At 37.7% G+C, this 22997-nt stretch overlaps 1 protein-coding gene across 2 annotated transcripts in view; it reads left to right on the top strand.

Moving 5' to 3' along the window:
- The window catches only part of LOC135476691 (T-box transcription factor TBX2-like), a 41301-nt gene that overhangs the window by 7076 nt on the left and 11228 nt on the right, over positions 1-22997 (top strand). The window contains exons 2-3 of one of the 2 annotated variants that reach the window (XM_064756803.1): positions 12316-12583; positions 16492-16539. In XM_064756803.1, the coding sequence (XP_064612873.1) occupies positions 12320-12583; positions 16492-16539 (312 nt within the window). In that variant the 5' untranslated portion in view covers positions 12316-12319. The remainder of the gene's footprint in view (positions 1-12315; positions 12584-16491; positions 16540-22997) is intronic. The other variant, XM_064756802.1, reaches the window with a different exon arrangement.

Raw genomic sequence — 22997 nt, 5'->3', positions numbered from 1 at the left:
TTAAAGCATTTATTACGATGGTAACCGCAATGAGCACTGCGTTACTGATGATACAGGCGAATGAATATGCAAAACAAAAGAACATGACCTAGACTCTTTTTATTCATTGATACATTGAATAAATCAACATCTAGAGAGAAATACGGAATGAACAAGACAGCGCCCATTCCCTACCCTGGGGAATGTCTTAAATTTCACTTCCGTTTTATATTTTTCCTAATTTAGTTCAGTTTACGAACGTTATGGCGTCTGGAAGAAATTGTCTTGTATGTGACACTGAACTTGTGTCAAAGGAATCCCACGCTGTGTGTAATTCTTTGAATGAATTACGTGATTGCTAGTTAATAAGGCGTTAACTCAAGTCGTCAGTGTGCAAAGCTATTCAGAAAGTAGTGAGTGCACATTAGGTATTCACTTAAGTCGTCAGTGTGCAAAGCTATTCACAAAGTAACGAGTGCACGTTAGGTATTCACTTAAGTCGTCAGTGTGCAAAGCTATTCACAAAGTAGCGAGTGCACATCAGGTATTCACTTCAGTCGTCAGTGTGCAAAGCTAGTCACAAAGTAGCGAGTGCACATTAGGTATTCACTTAAGTCGTCAGTGTGCAAAGCTAGTCACAAAGTACCAAGTGCACATTAGGTATTCACTTCAGTTGTCAGTGTGCAAAGCTAGTCACAAAGTAGCGAGTGCACATTAGGTATTCACTTAAGTCGTCAGTGTGCAAAGCTAGTCACAAATTAGCGAGTGCACATTAGGTATTCACTTAAGTCGTCAGTGTGCAAAGCTAGTCACAAATTAGCCAGTGTTCATCAGTTACTCACAATGTAGTCAGGGATTACATGAATTATTCACAAAGTACTCATTATTCAAAAAAATAGGTAGAGTGGTGCAGTTGTATGGTTACTTCAAAAAGTACTCAGTGTACATCAGTTATCGACAAAGTGGTGAATGTGCATCAGTTATACGGCTACTTCACAAGGTAATTAGTTTGCAAATGGTTATAGCCCCTTCGCAGAACAGTGAGCGTGCATCATTTAAATGGCCGATTTACGAAGCAGCCTGTATATATACATCAGTGACATATGCTGAGAGTGATGAACGTGTAACATCCAAACTGCTTGAACTGTTGTGATTTACGTTTGTCTTTTCAGACAAGATCGCCAACAGTTGTAAACCCTTTGTACTAATTAAGGAAAACATTGTTTGAAGAAGATAGAATCTCGATTTACGGGCTAACCACAGATGAAATATTTTGGGAGCTTGCTCGCCTCGGGCAAGCCTATAGACGCACGTCAAGCGTTTGTTCATTTTTTTATCCCGTACAGGGATTTATTTTTGTTTCATTCTTTTCTCCGTTTCAGAGCAGAAATGTTATGTTTTGGGAAAACCACACTGCTCGTCGCTAAAAGGAAACTTTTTTATTTTGCGTAAACCAACGCCTTAAGGAGGCACCAAGAGCCGAATACTTTCTCACCTTATGTCGCTATTTATACTCCGTGATACACATGTTCTAACAACGCACCTGTTTAACCTGGGTTAACATTTTACAACACTTTGCAGGTATTAACGTGGGATATGATCTGAAGTCGGAAAGACAACACTACCAACATGACAAGATTCATAAAATAATCATTTGAACAACTAAATGAATACTAAATAAACGTCTGGACAGTGATACAAGATACACAGGTTTGATCATCGTATACAAAACTTTCCTTCTGTAAGTTTAACTGAAGAACGAAAGACTTTAGATTAATTATTCATAGTTTGATCTGATATGTTTAACACCTGGCAAATATAGTCATCGACCAGCATGTATCTGAGATAACTATTTGCATGCTGTCGTTTTCCAGTCAGAAAGAAGTCTTTCTGGAAAATAAAGTCAAATCAAAAATTTATGTAGATAATTTAATTCTGCGAAATACTTTGTCTACAAGCCAATCCAATTCCTCCTGGGATAAGGCTGGTTTTGTATAGCAGGCAGTACAAGAGATAATTTGCCGATCTGATCTTTGATATTCGAACTATTTATTGTTTTGCCCTGAAAAAATATTTTCTAATTTATACAACACTTTATATTGTAGCCAGATAATAAATTGTTTTCCTTTATATTTCATTTATAAATTCAAACGTATGGATAAAATCCCATGAAAAGGGACTTTGGATAATTTTTATTTAGCACTTCAAACGTGAATATGTTATAAAATTCATTTATTTATTTGATTGATATTTTACGCCGTACTCAATAATATTTCATTTATACGACGGCGGCCAGCAGTATGGTGGAGGAGACCAGGCAGAGCCCGGGGATACCCACGACCATGTTATAAGATACAGAGCAAATTTGTTCATATAATATATTCTCGTTTTATACGGCTAGACTATCTTTTTGCTAAACAAATACGTGGGTTTCCCTAGTGCTTTGCCCGGTTTGCTCCCACCATAATGCTGGCCGCCGTCGTATAAGTGAAATATTCCTGAGTACGGCGTAAAACACCAATCAAATAAATAAATAAACAAATACGTGCCAGGGTGCCAGGGTGCCAGGGTGCCAGGGTCATTAACATATAGCAAGTTAATCAAACTTTCTATCCGTTGTTAACATAATATCAGAATGTTTCATTTAAAAGTCTGATATAGCCACCCATATTAGTGGATGTAAACTATACACTATTCGTGGTATATATTTCAGCATTTGAACTAAAAACTGAAATAAAAAATTTATGTATATTACAGATACCTTTTAACCAAAAAAATCAGCTATCAATTAGTTTTATTTGTTTATTTTTTTTCTATTTTGTTGATTTGTTATTTTATCAATTGTTTTATTTTATGTAATCTATAATTTTGCAACATTGTTGCCTAATTCATGACAGCTGAAGTTATGGTATATCCATTGGTGTAGGCCTAGGAATTTAGCTTCTAAAATTACGTGAAAGTTTGATGATAATCTGACAACGATTTATGTAAAATGAACTGTTCACACATACTATCTGGTGGCGTGAGTACATTTGTGTATAGATTTACACTTTGTACATACCGGTAGCAGTTGCATTGGAAAGGCACATATGGGGTATTTAAGGGATATGTTGTGTGGAGTGCAGTGCAGGGAAACATTGTGACGATATGTACATCATAATAACAATGTTATATATGCATTGTTTTAATGTGATTGTACGTTGAAGGCGATGACAACACAGTGTTTGAATAATTCTAGACTGGTGAACTAGTGACGTCTTACAAATTGTAACCACTGCACTGTTTTACCTTATTCTGCATAATGTAAGGTGCCAGAGGAAGTGAAAGTTGCTACGTTTTAAGCATTTACATGAATAGTTAGAATAAACCTTAAATGACCTAAGTTAATAAGACGTCATATGTCACTCGTGATACATATGACCATTAGCGTACCACAATACCTTCGTCGCTGCTCTGGTATTGCTCTCTATGCCCTTGTCTTTTATTTATGCCACATATTCACTTGCTCACGATCTTTGGAAGGCGACGATGTTTATATTTTCACCCTATCTCACATAAAGAAATACTTGTTAAGCTGAAGATAAAAAATTCCTAATCTGGACAGAAATAAAGGCTATAAGAGAACGTTGACATGATTTGATATAACTCTTTCACTGGTGATACAAATTACAAAACTATATGGGTGCTTCTGCCCGAAGAGTAGGGATCGATATGGGTCGTTCACATGTGTAGAGGCTCAGTTAGTTAGCGCGCTAGCGCAGGGTAATGACCGAGGAGTCTTACCAATGCGGTCGCTGTGAGTTCAAGCTCATGCTGGCTTCCTCTCCGGCTGTATGTGGGAAGGTCTGCCAGCAACCTGCGGATGGTCATGTGTTTCCCCCACCCGGTTTCCTCCCACCATAATGCTGGCCGCCGTCGTATAAGTGAAATATTCTTGAGTAAATAAATAAAATAAACATGTGTAGAGGAAACAATACCCCGGTGTTCTCTATATATCCACGTATGTTCAAGTAATATGGAACAGTGTTCTAATTTTATCTTTCAGTTCAAGTAAAATGGAACAGAATGTTAATTTTTCCTCTCAATTCAAGTAAAATGGAACAGATTGTTAATTTTTCCTTTCAGTTCAAGTAACAGATTATTAATTGTAACTATGCGCATTTTGGCAAAAGTGCGTTAATTTTATCTATGCGTTCAAGTAAAATCGAACAGTGTGGTCATTTTTTCAATATGCATGCAAGTAAAGTGAAACAGTGCGTTAATTTTCCTATATACATTCAAGTAAGTTGCAGAAAAAACAGGAGAAGGCTTTTTTCAATTTTCTGATAGTTTTACACATTTTTAACGGAAGCACTGTAAATAATAAGTGAGGTATTCAAATCACAGTTATGATCTTCAGCTTGAAAAACAAGTTCCTAAGTTTCGTTATTAATATCTCACAATTATGCATTATTTTTCAGAAAATAGTTGTATTCCTGAAAGTAGAAGTAGCCAACAGTGATGTATGTAATATCCGATCCGTCAAACCCAATAGGTCGTCCACGTCACTTTATGTTTCAACATTGAAAGGTCCACATTTACATTAAACGCAGTATCTTGCTATAAAGCGAGAAAGGGTATTTTAATTTAATGTTTTCCTACAGTATATATGTTTTCACATTTATAGAGCACAATCTGCCATACATGCTATATTATAAATGGCAGATTTCAATGTTACGATTTATACTAAGGAATAAATTGTTTATATATAATATATAAATACAGGAGTGTTTATATCGATAACACGTGACTATTCTAAACACACAACTCATTTGCTCACAAGTGTACGTTATAATATAGCCCCAGTATTCGGAATAGGCTGCTTACTTGTATTTCTCCGCTAATATACATTCACTCGATCTAACTGGTGGTTTGTATAGTGTGTCATGAAGCTAGACAATTATAACTGTAAGGGTTAAGCTTTCGCGAAAAGAAGGATACAAAATATACAGCCAATGCCAGCAAAAGTCGATACATTCTTAGAATGAAGGGCCCTCAAGGTGCCCTAATTCCATTATCATGTCAGCTGCTAAGCGTCTCAAATATTAGAGATCCAGTAGACTAATATTTTGTGGCTTGCGATCTTCTAAAGCCAAATATGCATGTGTAGAACAAAACGTCTCATTGAGTAAGACATCAACATGGCTTCAATATCATTCCGTTACCCTTTTTATATCAGCATTTGCCCCGCGGGCGTCATGAATTTACAGCTTGGTTATATCTTATTGTATTAGACATTTGCAACAGATTAAAATTTTTGGACCGGCTGTGATGACGATACCAGACTCATCGCCATTTATGTCACAACTTTGGGTCATTAGAATACATTATAGTTAAGATTTGGAGTGACGCTATGCATTGATTTGGTCTCGTAGAGTGTCGGCATGCGCACTGTTTTATCTGCACGCCAGGGTCAAATCGAGAAGATAAACGTCTATATGTATGTATTTATGTGTGTGTACGAGCTAATATCATTTTTTTATCTTTCGGAGATCGTAGTCAACTACAAATAACCACATAAATAAAGTGGTACATACGATAATCCGTGGGCAATTGCAGACAGCACATACAGCATCATGTTTGATCTGTCCGGTGATTTATTGGGCCTTGATGTAAATCAGGCGGTGAGATTTTACCTGCGGACAAGGCTATAATGCTGTATTGGCAATTAAATTGTCTAGGCTTTAAAGACACGAAAAGACGATTTAACCTCGTTTTCGTCGCCAAATGCTCGAAACAATGTCTTTTCATGACTGTGGTGCCGATGATTGAAAAAGTGTCACAGGATGACTGTGTTTGGGCGCTGTTGGTATAAGGACTGAGACGCTTCGATTGAAGACGGTCGTAGAGGAGAGAGACACAACAGTGTTTGTGGCCGCGGTAAAGGCAGGCAAACAACAACAGCGGAGTCCTGTATGTGACAGTGACGAATTGAGCACTGCCCCAAGACATATGTTCGACTAGACACTAGTATGTCGTATTGTCTATACAGACATCCCTGACGATTATATATCCTTGATGAGACGATATACATATAATTAAACTCGAGTCAGATCTTCAGATTTTTTGTAAAACTAGTTTTCGTTGATGTTGAAGAAGACCACCCTGTTGTACACCATTTATCGTAGGCTAAATTTCTGTCAGAATCTCAGAAGGTGAGAACAGGAGCTTGTAACTCGGTCTGGTCGTCTCCGGTCTTCCCCGAGTCGTCAGCTCGTCTCGACATGAAGGCAACTACACGATGTTCCCGCTGTGGCCAAGAAGAACCCTCAGGGCAAACTGGCCGCGAGATTATTAGAAAGTCTGCTATCACTGAGACTTTCAAACCTCTCTAACGTTTAAGTTCGCCGGCGAGGAATATAAACTTAGCCTCGACTTTTAACACAAACCATGAGAAAATCGATCTTTGTTCTTCTCTATCACATGACCATACTCATGGACGGATGCTGATTAAATGGCGAACGATCTTGGGGGGGGGGGGGGAGGACAAATTGAACATATGGGTATTCTTGTGTGTTAGGCCATACTCAAAAATATTTCACTTATACGACAGCATTACTGGGGGAGGGGGGAACCGAGTTAAATTGCTTGAATGTGTATCATGACGAGAATCAGCAGTGACGCACAAATACATTTGTGTTCTAATTTTAAGTGTCATAACAATGAACGATCGTTACAATATGTTATTCCATACAGTTGGTTCGACCTTAAAATAACCCCGGGTTTGGCTGATCATCTCACATATAAACATCTCCATGCTATGAAAAGAAATGTAAGTCAGCTAGGTAGCTAAGGGCTGGTATACTCTTTGTACCCTTCACATATAAACCTGATGTAAGCAAAATATTCTCCAGCAAGGTGTGAAACAATAATTAAATAATGATCATAAAACTGTAAAGGTTTACAGGTTGGTGTTTCGAATATTGATGTGGGTCAGTTCTCCTGAGAGACATGGACCGGGTTCATGAAGCTTACTTAGCGTTAAGTTGCCCTTAGCTAAGTACACTGTATATTTCTACAACGTACGTTGTCATGGTAGTTAAGGGTTTGCTTTTGCTAAGGGAGTTTCATAAATCCGGCCCCTGATTCACACCACAACTATATGGACATCTGCGAAAATTCTAATTTAACTCGACCTCTGCGGCAACTACAGTATTATACTATATAATTTTATGAAGTGTGTATTTATGAAGTAAATTTCAGTATAATATGCTGACGTTAGTTATTTGGCGATGGAATAGTAATCAAGTTGCATCCAACTTAAAATTGAAATAAATCGGCTTTTCAACCCGCCCCCATCCCGCCACCAGCTCATCCTACTCAGCTCCCCCACCCCACCCACCTCACCCCGCCACCAACTCAACCTACTCTGCTCCCCCACCCACCCCATCCCGCCACCAACTCATCCCACTTTGCTCCCCCACCCACCTCACCCCGCCACCAACTCAACTACTCTGCTCCCCCACCCACCCCATCCCGTCACCAACTCATCCTACTCTGCTCCCCCACCCACCCCATCCCGTCACCAACTCATCCTACTCTGCTCCCCCACCCACCCCATCCCGCCACCAACTCATCCCACTTTGCTCCCCCACCCACCTCAGCCCGCCACCAACTCAACCTACTCTGCTCCCCCACCCACCCCATCCCGTCACCAACTCATCCTACTCTGCTCCCCACCCACCCCATCCCGTCACCAACTCATCCTACTCTGCTCCCCCACCCCACCCACCTCACCCCGCCCACCAACTCAACCTACTCTGCTCCCCCACCCACCCCATCCCGCGACCAACTCATCCCACTTTGCTCCCCCACCCACCTCACCCCGCCACCAACTCAACCTACTCTGCTCCCCCACCCACCCCATCCCGTCACCAACTCATCCTACTCTGCTCCCCACCCACCCCATCCCGTCACCAACTCATCCTACTCTGCTCCCCCACCCACCCCATCCCGTCACCAACTCATCCTACTCTGCTCCCCACCCACCATCTCGCCACCAACCCATCCTACTTTGCGCCAAAACCCCACCCACCCATCCCGTCACCAACTCATCCTACTCTGCTCCCCCACCCCCCATCCCGCCACCAACTCATCCTACTCTCCCCCCTCTCCCCTACCTTTCACATAACCTTGCACACAGTGGACGTGCCACTGTAATACATTAACTGAGTAACATATTCTATGTTGATTTCAAAATATTAACATTATTTTGAAGATGAGCTGTATTGAAAAAAATAACATTGACAGTGGTTTAAAGCAATATTTTTTCTTGTTTTATATAATTAATGTACAAATGTGATCATAATCCCTTAAATTATTTATTTATTTGATTTTCGTTTAACGCGAAATTCAAACTAATTTCAGTTATAATACGGTGCCCACCAGTGTTATGGGTGGAGGAGAACGGAGTGCCGAGGTTAAACCCACAACCTGCGGCAAGTGACTTTCCGCCGTGCTGCGGCACAGATATCGTTTATTACTCTGCCCTATCGTTTATTGCCGTAATCCACAAAGAGAATGACGGAATCCAAAAAACCCTTGACCAAGGCCTCACCCTGCACGTCGCGTGTCCTACCGATGGACAGGCAACTGCCCTGACCACTCGGCCACGCCCCGCTGCCGTCATCACCCCTTAAGCATGCGCCGTGAACCTGGGTATGAATCAGACAAGCGTTGGCCATGCATTTGGCGCTTTTCCTTTCAATACTTAACTAGTATTAACTAGGTGTACGGTACAGCGTGATCAGGTTATGAATAGTCACCGTGCTGGGAGTGAAATACCATGCCGATTTACCCTTCAGATATAACCAGAAATGTACTATACGCAGATTTGATTCCATGTGACTTGTACTGGCTTAACTCCTTGTTTAAGCATCTTCAGTGGGGAAGAATTCCTTGATTATACACACTTACTGTTTTTTCTTTAGTTAAATGCTTGTCCTGATACAAGAAGCTAATGAAAACTATTTTGGCACAATTCAGAATAAAAAATGAATAGAAATGTAAAAGGGATAAAGAATAAAACATATTTAGACAAAATGCAGAAGATTTATTTGTCTTTATTTCCCTGACTCCGCTGTGCCCGGTAGCCAACGCACCATATATAGAACTGGACCACCGTTGTGGAAGTGAGAAATTTTGAACATGTGGTTGTTGCATATACTATCACTTTTCTGAAAAACGCCAATGGTTGTAAAAATCCCCACCATATGTATTTTATCAGACTATCAATATAACGTCAAGAAATAAAGAAGGGATGTATAATATACTTATAATAATATTTAATAATCCCAACTGACTCAGAAGGGAAAAAATTATTATTACCAACAAAGGAATTTTAAAGACGCACAATGACAATAATCATTTAATTATCTATTGTTATAAGTATGTCGGTCTTGAAATGATCTGTTCTAGCCTCATCTTTTCCTTTTTTGACGATCTAGCCAATTTCTGTATCTTTCAGCACATCACATTTTGTACACCACTTCATTGCTGAGAAAATATTTCCCAAGCTAGACGCTTTCGGTTAGAAATTTCTTTAATTTAAGGCAATATTCAGGGCCTATGTGGAGCGTTTGATTGCAGCTATGGTGATATCGATTCGCCTTTTTCTCAGCCCACTCCATGTCCCTAATATCTCCCCCACCTCACTCCACAGCAGCAGAACCCAAAGCCACGGTCCACGTATCTTTGAATATATTCACGATACTTCACCCCCACATAACTCAAATCCCTTTCCGCAATATACCGAGTAACACGACGCAACAGTCAATTGGATTATAGGAAAGGGAAAATTTGTTCGCGCATGCGCCTTTTGCTCTAATCAATTAAAGGTAATCAAATCAGATAAATGTCCGTGTACGAATTGAATATCCCAATTACCGCGGGAGGGTTTTGCGCACATGTAGTTAGAATGAATTAATGATATATCGGCGGATGAAATCGTTTTCAAATCAACACAGCATATCCCATGAAGTTCAAAGCCTATCGCTAAGGGTTACAATTTTCGGAACGTTTAACGAAATGGTTTCCGGGGAAAAAGAAAAAACAGCACATGATGTATAAGATTTTTTTTGTGCAAGGACCATTTATATTAATATAAATTGATAAAAGTTGATAATAAGTTGCGTAAGAGTCATGGTTATGGAATGAAAGAATAACTATTACTGCGCCTTTGCTCAAGACAGTGTAACGTGAAATTTTTGTTTGTTCTTTTTGGTCTCAGGATGTCATCATATTTTAACGAGCGTATTTATTTCTTGTAACTCTGTAGAGTTTAAGACAACGGTATACCAGCTGTCAACGAATAACCAATAATAATCGCAAAAACCAATTTCCAGATATAGGTTCAACCACCAAAAAGCTAAATCAGTATTTAAAGTAAGAATTAGGACAGATTCATCTAATTATGACACTGAGAAAGCATAATTAAAGAAAAAACACTGCGCAAACAGAACTGTTAAAATATACATGTATTCAAAGCAAGGTTTATCATCATCGCATGTTTTCTATCGTTGAAACATGTCTAGTGTATACATTTTGTTATGAGTATACATTAAACGTTAGATCATATAGTATACGTGAATGGTTTTGTCATGCATTAAAATGTAGTTAATTACGTAACATTTAAATTACTGAAATTGGCAAAAATGCATAATTGTAGGTGCTCATGGATATTTCGAATTTGCCTGAAAAGCCCCCTTTTGGTAACATGACGTTTGCCGACAGTTTGATTATCGTCATGGGATAGCAGGGACAACAATTTAGAATCTCTTTTTTTTCAATACAAATAAATCCTTCAGTGTATAACATTCAACATTCAGTATATATATTCAGTATATACAACAAATATGTGGGAAGCTGATGTGAATTATCAGTGTTTACTATATGTAGTAGCTGATCAGCGATTGAAACCAAGACGATGTCACATCATCAACTTTCATGCTGTCACCAAAAGCCAAATCCTCAAGGTATATCTGCTTCACAGACTGTTCGTTGCCGCCAAATTAACATGTTCGAATTCAAGACGTTAGACTGAGGATATAATGGCATTTGAATATCACCTGACATACTATATATATATATATATATATATATATATATATATATATATATATATATATATATATATATATATATATATATATATATATATATATATATATATATATATATATATATATATATATATATATATATATATATATATATACCCTTTAGTCATCCATAAGATGTCAGTTATTCGCATGCGATACTAGCATATCGTTTTTTGACTACAGGATTTGCAAAATAAAAGGCAGTTCGTATAGGAAAAGGTGTCGTTTAAATTCGGTTATGTATCAGTTATATGCAAGGAAGATTCAATTGTTTTTAGGTAAATATGGTCTCTCACGTTTCAATAAAAACGGACATTTAAGGACATGATAATCATTGTTCGTTTTATCCCTATTTCGTACCTTTCTGCTCCATGCACGTGGGTGAAGTATGTTTTTTTTATGACTGTATCAGGAAACAATCTGTTTTGTTGTTCAGAGATTCGACATTACATGTTGATCAACACATTCAGAGATCGCTTCGCAAAAGCATGTTCTGTTTATCATAGTTTGTTCTTTTATAATGTGTTTATAACTTTGAAAGTAGGTAGATTATACACACTAGTCTTTCGTCTGTGATGTAGCGAGCTCGATTCCAGCTGTCGCCAGTGTCTCATCATGCAGGCGTATAAAGGAGTCCGTTTGGCATTAGTTTTGGAATCGTATTCTTGATTGCGCGGCTGTATCGTGCAGTGCAAGGTTATAAAGTGTTATCAACAGTTATACGACATTTGTATCAGCATTTGTATCACAGGAGAATTCTCTCAATGGTAAGCGAACGGGGAAAATATACCGTTAGAAAGGAGAGTGCACTATTATAATGGTAAATGTTACAATGACAATGTAGTGTTGTAAAACTGAAAGCTGAGTGCGTATGATTGAATTTTACTTCATTATTGTACTTCAAGCTACTATCTTACCAAGCGGTCTGTATCTGCTGCCTCAGATTAGACTTCGAGTCCTTGACCAGTGACGTCGCAGGTTCTAACCCAGCTGTTGCCAGTTTGGTTATATCTTTACGTGAGCATAAGTTATTGAGGTATATCTGACGCCAGATGGTGGTTTCTTGCAGGCTGTACCTGGTTTCCGACTATAAATCTTCATTGTATAAGTGAAATATTTATGATGTAAATAGAACAACTCCATTAAATAGAAACACATATGTAGTTTATTTTTTTGTTCTTTCTATCTTTTCTTTTAGACGGATGTTCCCTCCATATAAGGCCAAAGTCTCAGGCTTGGACAAACGCGCGAAATATATATTGTTGATGGACATTGTGGCGGTCGACGATTGTCGTTATAAATTCCACAACAGCCGATGGATGGTGGCCGGAAAGGCCGATCCGGAAATGCCAAAGCGCATGTACATCCATCCGGACTCACCAAGCACCGGCGAGCAGTGGATGCAGAAAGTGGTGTCCTTCCACAAGCTCAAACTCACCAACAACATCTCCGATAAACACGGATTTGTAAGTACTTCATTGTTTTCATTGATATGTACGGAGTTGATGAATTAAGTATTAAATATTGGGTAATATATATAGTCATCGTCTAGACTGATTGATCGCTTTCTGGACTGGTAGATGTAATTCTGAAACACGTTTAACAACAATTGATTGATTGGTTCTTGTGATAGACTAATTTTTTAATCAGTAATCATTCTTTAAAGCAGCAATCATCTATCCAATGTAAGTAGGAACCAAGCCGGGTAAAATCGAATCGTACAGAAGCGTTACCTGCTGTAATACTTGTGTATTACGTCATTGCTTCATGCACATATGCACAGAAAACTCTGACGAATCCCAGAAAATGAAGTGTGTTGTATATAACGTCACTGAAGCTGGTGTATACATGATTGCTTCAAGTGCGCATATACACAGATAATGTATGACGAATCTCATAAGAGAATTAAGTACCTTAATTGTGTATAACGTCAGTCAATAGTGCAATACGCCATTGTGTTATGAAAAAATACACAGAAAATCTGTGGCGAATCATGGAGAAGAAGGCATCTTGTGAATAGCGTCACTGCTATTAGTGCAGATCAATCCGTTAATGACCTCATGCCGAAGATATAAGATATGCTGTGACCAACAGAAGTTCTCTAGCAAATGACATCCAAAGTTCCAAATAGCTTGAACAATGCCGCCTTTGAATGTTGGTATAAACAGTCAAAACAGCACCATAGTGAGTCATCACTCTTGCACGACTGTTTCTAGTGGGGGTTGGGGGGCGTGGGCTTGTGGTGGGAAGGTGGGGGGAGAGTGACAGACGCAATTAAGAATGAATTTTACTTCTTACTCCACATTTACAGTATATTTAAGTCATACAGTCGCCATTATTATAAATATTTGCTCTGATGAAAACAAAACCAAGGCTAAAGTGAAAGTTTTAATTGGATGTATTTATGCTTCATAAGTTAAATATTATAACGATACGACATACAAAGGCGCCTCCGTGGCTCCGTTGGTGAGCGCGATAGCACAGCGTAATGACCTAGGAACCTCTCATCAATGCGGTGAGTTCAAGTCCAACTCATGCCGTACGTGGGAAGGTCTGCTGCAACCTGCGGATGGTCGTGGGTTTCCCCCGGGCTCTTCCCGGTTTCCACCCACCATAATGCTGGCCGCCGTCGTATGAGCGAAATATTCTTGAGTACGGCGTAAAACAACAATCAAATAAATAAAATAAATAAATAAAGATAAACCAACAACCATAATTCTGTATAAACATACGCCGTAATATGCATGTGTTGAGGCCAGGCTGACAAAGGATGCAGTTTCTCAAGTTCCGAAAAAGTCATATAAACAAATCAGAAATTTGACTTCGCAATTATGTTGCGAAACTTACCGATATTTTGAGATATATGTATACATGTGTATATATGTATATATTACCGCTTAATCGAGAAAATGCTTTTACGATCAAACTTTCTACTGTAAAAGACAGTTGAGAAATATTATTTGTCGCCGTCAGCTTGTACGCATTGCAGCTTAATCGCTGTTTCCGGTAAGTCTACAGAGAGGATGTCGATGGTATTTTATTTATGTTCACTTTATACATCAATGTATTAATGTTGCAGCTTGACATTTATTTTTGGATTCCTTCATATAAATTTTGGAGAGTAGGTCTCAATTTATATATGAATTTCCCTAGTTAGCGTATTTTCTCTTATTTTTCTTTACTCGTTTTTAACGAGAAATATTACATAACATCACATGCTCAGAGAAGGACGTTCGTTGTGTTAAATAGTGCATTCTGATAATAGCAATTGTAATTAAGGTTCAAGTCACAATTTATTATTCATTTTTCATGTTTGTCTGCACGATATTCACTCGTAGCTCCATTTCTCTTTAACTAAAGTCCTATTGACTATTTATATGGGATTCCCATATTAATTGATTCCTCGTACCAGAAAATACGTCTAATAACCTTTCACCTAAAGCGGACAGCAATAGCTATAGCTACCAGAGCTCTGTATAGCACATACATCCATAAGAGAAGGGCTTGTTTGCCTGTGGCAGATATTACTGTTACGCCGACTGTTACATAAGGGAGTAAACTTACAGATATAACACAGTTAAAATTATAATTATTAAAATTATAATAGTTATTATACAAAACCAATATACAGTATAAACATGCAATGAAAATTTACAGTATATTTATAATTATTGTATAATAATACACTTAAACTATAATCATTCATGTATTTAATGATTGCATCAATCCGTTGTTTAATTGACTTATACAGACCTATCTGCATGGTTTTCACCGACACTCCAGTTTCCTCCTCCCAAAATACTAGTAGCCACCTGTAGGTGCCCTTTTGTTCAGGCACATTTATAAGATGTATAACCTGCTCTGCAGGTACATGCGGATACCTGGTTGTTTTCTCTTCAGGGACGTACATGTCTTGTTGCCTACTTCAGAGACATGCCGACACTGTCGCCTTCTCTCCGATATATACAGGCACTCTTGCCTTCTCTTCGGAGACATGCACGCCTTCACTTTGAGACATACAGACACTGTTGCCTTCTCTTTGGAGACAGGCAGACATTGTTGCCTTCTCTTAGATACGTACAGACACTGTTGTCTTCTCTTGGATACATACAGACACTGTTGTCTTCTCTTAGATACATACAGACACTGTTGTCTTCTCTTAGATACATACAGACACTGTTGTCTTCTCTTAGATACGTACAGACACTGTTGTCTTCTCTTAGATACATACAGACACTGCTGTCTTCTCTTAGATACATACAAACACTGTTGTCTTCTCTTAGATACATACAGGCGCTGTTGCCTTCTCTTAGAAACACAATAACTTGTTGCCTTAGGACTTATAATTACGTTAACCTATAACTATCCTTCGGGAAGGATACCTTGCTCTGTCACCACTGTAGCTTAGAAAATCGCACCAGATTTCTAATAAGCAAAGTAATGAATATAACATGTACAGTTTTATCTCCGTTTTCCTGTCACCAGACAAAATGTTTACACCCGTAACACATATGGACTTTTACATTCGTATTCTGGATGGTCGTTTTAGTTTCACATCGTTGCTTTCACGTGGAAGTAAGCTTACACATGTAAATATTCCAGTCTGGGAGGTGTTTCCAAGAGTGTGTCATGTAGAAAGCGCTGAAATTTTTTCTAACATTAAGCACTATAGCAAAAACTTAAATTTTTTTTACAATTTGACGAGATAGTCCCAGTATTGTAAGCCTGTTTCTTCCCACCGTAATGCTGACCGCAGTCGTATAAGTGAAATATACTGGAGTAAAGCGTAAAACACCAATCAAATTAATATATAAATTCGCTTCCAGTTAAATTAAAATTTTCGGATTTTGATGTATTCGTCACTTAATTCAAATGCTTCATTTTTTGCATTTTACACCACTTACTGCACTAATTATATTGTTCCAGGAAATTGTTAATTATATAATATATATATTATGTATATGTGACCTGTTACAACAGGAATGCCAAGCTATGAATATTTGTCCTATTTCAGGTGATGGCGAAAATTTGAAAACCTCTTTGAAGATTATATACTTCATTTGAGGGGGAAACAAATGTGAAATGTTATGTTCGTTACGACAGGGCCGTGGGGTTGAATCACACGGTCCGTGAGTAACAAGCGGTACTGAAATATCTGTTTGATTACTTCGTTATTCTTATAAACAAAATCACTTTTACCTAATTTCAGCACAGATATGAAATAACATAACTATGGCGGTGGGAAATTTTCAACCACTCGTACATTTGCTATACAGACTTCAGAATGTCGGTGAGATCGTTACAAGCAATAGGAAAACGTTCTGTTATTAGGCAAACTCAAAATTCTATAGTCTTCTTTCAAATATTTTTACAGAAATGGATATTTTCGTCTCCCATAAGTGGCCCAGGACATTTTCCAAGCGTGAGTATTGAATTCTATACCCATCTAACCCGGTTTTCTCACTAACTCCAACACATGTATGGGACCTATAACCATTGTCAACGAGTGCCATTCCAACCGTGGAAAATTTTCCTTCGCATTTGCCATTTATATCGGAAGCTATTCCAAAACAGTTTTAATTTTAGTCCTGGGTCATTTTGTTCAATAGGTGGATGTGGAAAATTTGCTATAAGCCCATGATAATGTTTATCATTGTCATATTTACTGAATCATAAAATATTCACTGATGTGTCCAATCCTGTTCATACGAAAGGGTAGCGTAATTTAGCTTCTCCAATGATTGGTCGCAATGAATGAATGATAAGGCTTTCATATCTCACCAATATCAGAATGTAACATTTGCAATTTAACATGTAAAAAATTTGAGGACACACTTGCTGAAAAAGAAACAAAAATAGCTGCAATATTGTATTAAAAACAACAAAGGTTATCTTCAATAGTATTATTTTAAGTTACAGCTGTCTATCAAGTATTACTTCAACGTACACAAACAGACTGATAAAATCTCCCATAATCCCTCACAGTTAGGTCGGTTTAAAAAATCAACACATTTGTTTAACACTCAATTTTTTTTTGGAAGGGAACAGGAAAATTGTATCTTCAATAAATTGTGCTTTTACCGCATCTGGTCTCACGGTGCCGGGTTATGTCATCAATGGCGATACATTAGAAGTACCCAAACCGTCTGTCACTTGCAGTGATAGTTGTATTTAGACATTTAACTATAGGCTACTTACGTTATTTACATTCAGATATATATCGACAATATTAGTGTTTGTTTTTAAAAGTTCGATGCAACATTTGTACAAATTGTTATAAGATCCAACCGTAAAGCCCTTTGGATATTTCACCGAACCAGGGTTTTTCCCTTCATCGTGTGTACGTTGAAAGTATTGCCTGGACGCCATCCTCGGGGAAACAAACGAATACGGTACTTAGAAACTGAACGGCAAAGTTAAATCGCGACATGCATGTCCTGGATTTCCTCACGTCAATAATTGATATTTCGATGTTATCTCGGTAGAGATCATTTCATGCCAATCTGGTTCCATTTCTAACCTATCTCCTCCTGCTCCCCTTATCTCGGCCTACCATCGCGCCTGCGCATGGAAGTCCTTAGCAACCTGCATGTACTGTCGCAGAGATAAGGTTGATGCTGGTGGTTACATGGTCACATAATCCGATCAAACTACTGCGTCGTAAGCATTATTTGTGGGTTTACTACAGTGACCTTTTCAGTTGTTGGTTTTGAGCGTTTTATGGTTAGGGCGAAGTTCTTTCCTGCACCCATAAATCTGACCGCCGACAGTACAGGTCGATTAAAAATGTAAATAAATCAAATAAACATTAATGAAATAAATTAAACTTAAAATGAAAAACGTAACAACTGCTATACTAACAATGTGTTATTGTGTTTTATTAGACTTACCTGATTAGACTTACCTGATTAGACTTACCTCATTACCAAAGAAAGTATATGTACGAACTTCAGCCTCACATACAAAGTAAAACGTTGGACCAAGCCCAAATAAAGGAAATAAACGAATTATGGTAGGGCCAAAACAGACAAAGCCCGGAAGAAACCCACATCCACCCACATGACCATATCAATTCAGTGGGAGTCTAAAAATGAACCTTACCGATTCAGTGGGAAGGTAAAAGTCAGTCCTTATCGATTCAGTGAGACAGTAAAATCTGTCCTTGTCGATTTGGTGGGAAAATAAACGTCAGTCCTTAACCATCCAGTGGAGCAGTAAAATCAACCCTGATCAATAAATTCAGTCGGAAAGATTTAGTGGGAAAGTAAAAATCAGCCTGGGTCGATTCAGTGGGAAAGTGAAAATCAGCCTGTATCGATTCAGTGGGAAAATAAAACTTGGGCTTTACTGATGCATTTGGAAAGTAAAAAATCTGCCTGTATCGATTCAGTGGGAAAGTAAAAATCAGTCCTTACTGATTCAATGGGAAAGTGGAAATCAGCTCATGGTGATCAAGCAATTGATATAATTAAAACATTAAACATCGATTCAGTAAGTAGGTAAAAGTTAGCCTTCATCGATCAGAAAAGTCGGTCTAACTCAATTAGCCCTTGTCGATTGAGTCGGTAGGTAAAGGTTATAGAAGCCTTGAGGATATAGATGGGAGGTGTTGATACTAACCTCCTTCGATTCAACCGAAACAAAAGCCATGTCTTTACAAGGTACATGTATCGATAATTAACGGAAGCCTCCATTCCTTGACGATTGAGTCAGTAAGTGATTGAGTCAGTAAGTGATTGAGTTAGTAAGTGATTGAGTCAGTAAGTGATTGAGTCAGTAAGTGATTGAGTCAGTAAGTGATTGACTCAGTAAGTGATTGACTCAGTAAGTGAAGAAGTGAGAGAGCCCTTGTCAAATATATGAGAAGATCAGTCAGTGTTATATTGAGGGCTAACTTTTACCAGTGCCACAGGTGCAGGAAATCTCAGTGGTCGGCGTAAATCATCGACCTTTGGCAAGTTATTGACAAACTTTTCTACCTGTGACCTAAAGATGTGAATGTTGCCGTTCATAAAAAGACACAAACAGTGAGAGCGAGAAAAATATACACATTCCCTGTGCAAGGTAGGGTTTGATAGTGTGTCCTAGCGATTTAATTGATATGCGTAGGTGCCACGTTCGTTAGTTCGGATTCCGATTCTCAATATATTCCTGGTTTTCATTGCTTAGTACAACATATACATTGTATGTGAATGTAGCAAATGTGGATATGCAGGTAGCCATATTTCATGAAACTATAACGACAAAAGCTAACCGAAATCTAAAATTCTTAACAAACGTGTAATTATATTTGATCGATGTTTTTTAATTAAATTTTAATATATATATATATATATATATATATATATATATATATATATATATATATATATATATATATATATATATATATATATATATATATATATATATATATATATATATATATATATATATATATATATATTGTCTATTGCTTTCTCATAAAATGTCATCTCTGGAACCGGAATTCTTATAAAGGTGAATTTCATAGTCTGAAGACACGACATGATTTATGATTTATTCTATAACTGTTTGTAGACATGGCGCCAATTTGCTCTTTGTTGAAAAGCGAGCAGCACCTACGATAATAATTCATTTACATAAAATCCTCGTTAGTTTTAATAAATTCTTTGAGAATTTCTTTTCCATGAGTTTATCAGATTAAGATTCAGGATTAACATACAAAGTCCGATTTTTTAAGACAACTTATGACCTAGGCGTATGTTCGAGACTGTGTTTTAATTAAACAGTTCTTTTAATTAAACAATCAAACAACACACCCCTCTATATCGTTACATGGCCAAATAAAGCTATGTTTAATTAAATAATTAAATGAAAGACAACCGCTGCATGAATTCACATACAAAAACTCAATTTTTAAAACTTAATTATGAAACTCGGCGGATTTCTCTACTCATTTGAAAGCGTGTTTGAGCTGTGACCTGGCAGAGGTATTTCACGTATCAGGTCTAATTTAGTACCAATTTCAAAACAAACAGGAAACGCTTCCTTTTTGTGACATTATTAACAGATCATAGATAAGGAAGTGTATACTGATAAGTGTTTGAGCGCCCGCTCTCTCTATACATTCTCCACAAATCGATTTTTTTCTGTTGATTATAAAGGCTATAGCACGACTGTACATGTAAAAGCTTAAGTTTATATACTATACTAGTTGGAGTAGGGCTACACTTGTGAAATACGGAGGTATTTAGAACAGCTGAAAATGCGACATTAATTGCGACCGCAAAGGGGAAATACTGCATATAAAGTATGGCGGTATTTGGAAAAATTGAAAATGCGACATTAATTGCGACGGCAAAGGGAAAATATTGCATGTGAAGTATGGCGGTATTTGGAAAAGCTGAAAATGCGACATTAATTGCGACGGCAAACAGGAAATACCGCATGTGAAGTATGGCTTTAATTCATTAAAACCAGTCGCAAAAGAAAATGTTGGTTTGGGTATTCGATGACGTGAACAATGGCGCCTCCTACAAGTTCTAAGAACTTTAAAGCCTTATAGGATCTCTTCCACGAAACAGACATTCGTACAGCAGTCGTCAACCATAATAGATGTGTCGGGTAAATGTTTAACAGACCAATTTCCAAACGACGTTTAACAAAAGCCACCGAAGAACTAAAACAAACAAAAATAACTAAGAAATTAGGAGAGATCAGGCAAGGATAAGGAGTCGAACAGTCGAACTGTACATTGTTTCCAAATTGTCTCTCTGTGGATGACACGATATACGTATGTGTGCTAACACAAGGTAAGAATTAGACTATCTGTTACATTATCTAAGGCATGTAGCCCACTAAGCCAGCTTGTGACTTAAAGTAAAATTTTAGATTTGCTTCTACTGCTAATTTCTATACCCTTGGTTTTAAAATTGAGAACACGTCGAAGGAGCCATGTTCTGACTAATATGTCCCAACTTGAAGTTCTAAGGACTTAAGTTATGCAAAATATTGAAGTTTTAAATTTCCATTTAATGAGTCAAAACTGGTTTTGCGTGTGGAATCGGCCCGTGTTTGACTCTCTGCACAAGGTAATATTTTCTTGATGAAGATGTCCGTTAGTTTGTTTTCATTTATAATTTGACATATCGCTTTATTTTTGTTTTCAATTTCTTTAATTTTGCCTTTATATTGCATTAAGCATTTTTCAATTTGGGAGCAGATTGTGAAAAGTAGGGGTAGTTTTCAGCATTGTTAGCTTCCTAACACACAATGTATTTCAAGGAAAAGAGACCCATGTCTACGCGACAGGCGTCATGTGACAGTCTATATAGGAAAAACTAGACTCATATCGTGAGACAATTCAAGATGGCGTATTCATTGGCACATATAATTTTGCACGTGATGTGTCAGCTCAGAAGGGTGTATTCCGAAAGTAGCGTCAAAAGTTGCCCGTTTGTCTGCCATCAGATATGCTCACCATATTAAACCACCGCCATAATTTGGATAATGATCGGCATTTTTACTGATGAGGGTAACAGAATATCTGTAAATATCCACGTTATGGTGTAATATTTCGAGCAAAACGCGTTGAAACGAATCTAACAATATAACGTGACTAAGCCAATTTCTCTTTAACATCCAGGAAAATGTAGGGTGGCAAATTTGTCGCGTGATGAAGAAAATTATGGGTTGTAAAACTTGACTCCACCATGCTCTACATAATCAACTCGGTGGGTAAAAACAACACTGAGGCAAAGCATGGTGATGTCATCATAATTCTAATTTTATATAAATATACCAGCGCTGTTGGTGGTTTTGTGCTTGATTGTTGGTCTACATTGCGAACTGAAGCCATTCAGTTTATTCGGTAACAGTGCCGATTGTGAATTTGACTTTACAAATGCGTCATTTGCTTTTTAAAATTAATGGCGTACAAAGTTGGTTGGAAAAATGTCATTTCCAGGTACTTGTTGGTGTCCTTCAAATGAAAGGAAACAAAAATGTACATAATGTATCAGTGGAAAGGCCACTGTAAAGTATACCCAAATCGGTCTTCGTGTTTATTTTTTTCCAGGATTTTGTTTTACATGGAGAAAATCCATCAAAATGTTTCAATTCCAGGGGTGATCTATTGGGGCCATTCTTAAGCGTCGATGATACTTGGTATTTCATAGAAAAAACCCCAATTAATGTTGCAGCAGTTTTTTATGTGCTTGACTAGACGCTGAACTGTGGTGTCACAAGAAATTCGTCCAAAAGAGAAACTAATAATACAACGACCGGAATTCACCTAAGTGGCATCCATCATTACAAAGATGGTCCGTCCAGTTCGCCTTAGATTTCAGCAGTTTCACTGGCTTTTTTTCTGATTATTTTTTTCTTTGCCTGTTTTGAGTTCTTTAATTTTATTTCATTTTAACCCACTCCAGGCCATATTATTTGTTATTGGTATATAGGATACGGTTGTTATTTCATCACGCTGAAAATCTTGCAAATTTCTGGCTAATACCCTGTTGAAAAGTTGGTTGGTAAGTTAATATATAAAGCCTATTTACCTGTCTACGCCTATAGGTGATGCTCTTTAAGCTACTGTATCTTCTGTATAGCAATAGCTGCTTAAAAGGCCAAAATAAATTCTTTATAAAGAATATGTCTTTGTTTTACAAAAATATATTTTGGATCAGAGGAACGTAACTGTTTCTCCACAAAATCAGACTTAAAGCCTGTTATTTGCATTCAGGTGTATTAAACTGTATAACCATGTGAAAATAGAGACCGATAAGACAGTAATAATGTTTGGAATCTTTATGTACGTCACGTTAAAATTATAACCCATTACACCTAGGTACACGTGAACTCAGTGAAGGTTGGACGGTTCCTGGAAACGCTTACACT

Source organism: Liolophura sinensis, chromosome 10 (genome assembly GCF_032854445.1).
Source record: "Liolophura sinensis isolate JHLJ2023 chromosome 10, CUHK_Ljap_v2, whole genome shotgun sequence".
Lineage (NCBI taxonomy): Eukaryota > Metazoa > Mollusca > Polyplacophora > Chitonida > Chitonidae > Liolophura > Liolophura sinensis.
Note: the sequence above shows the minus strand (reverse complement) of the source record. Positions and strands in the feature narration are given on the sequence as shown.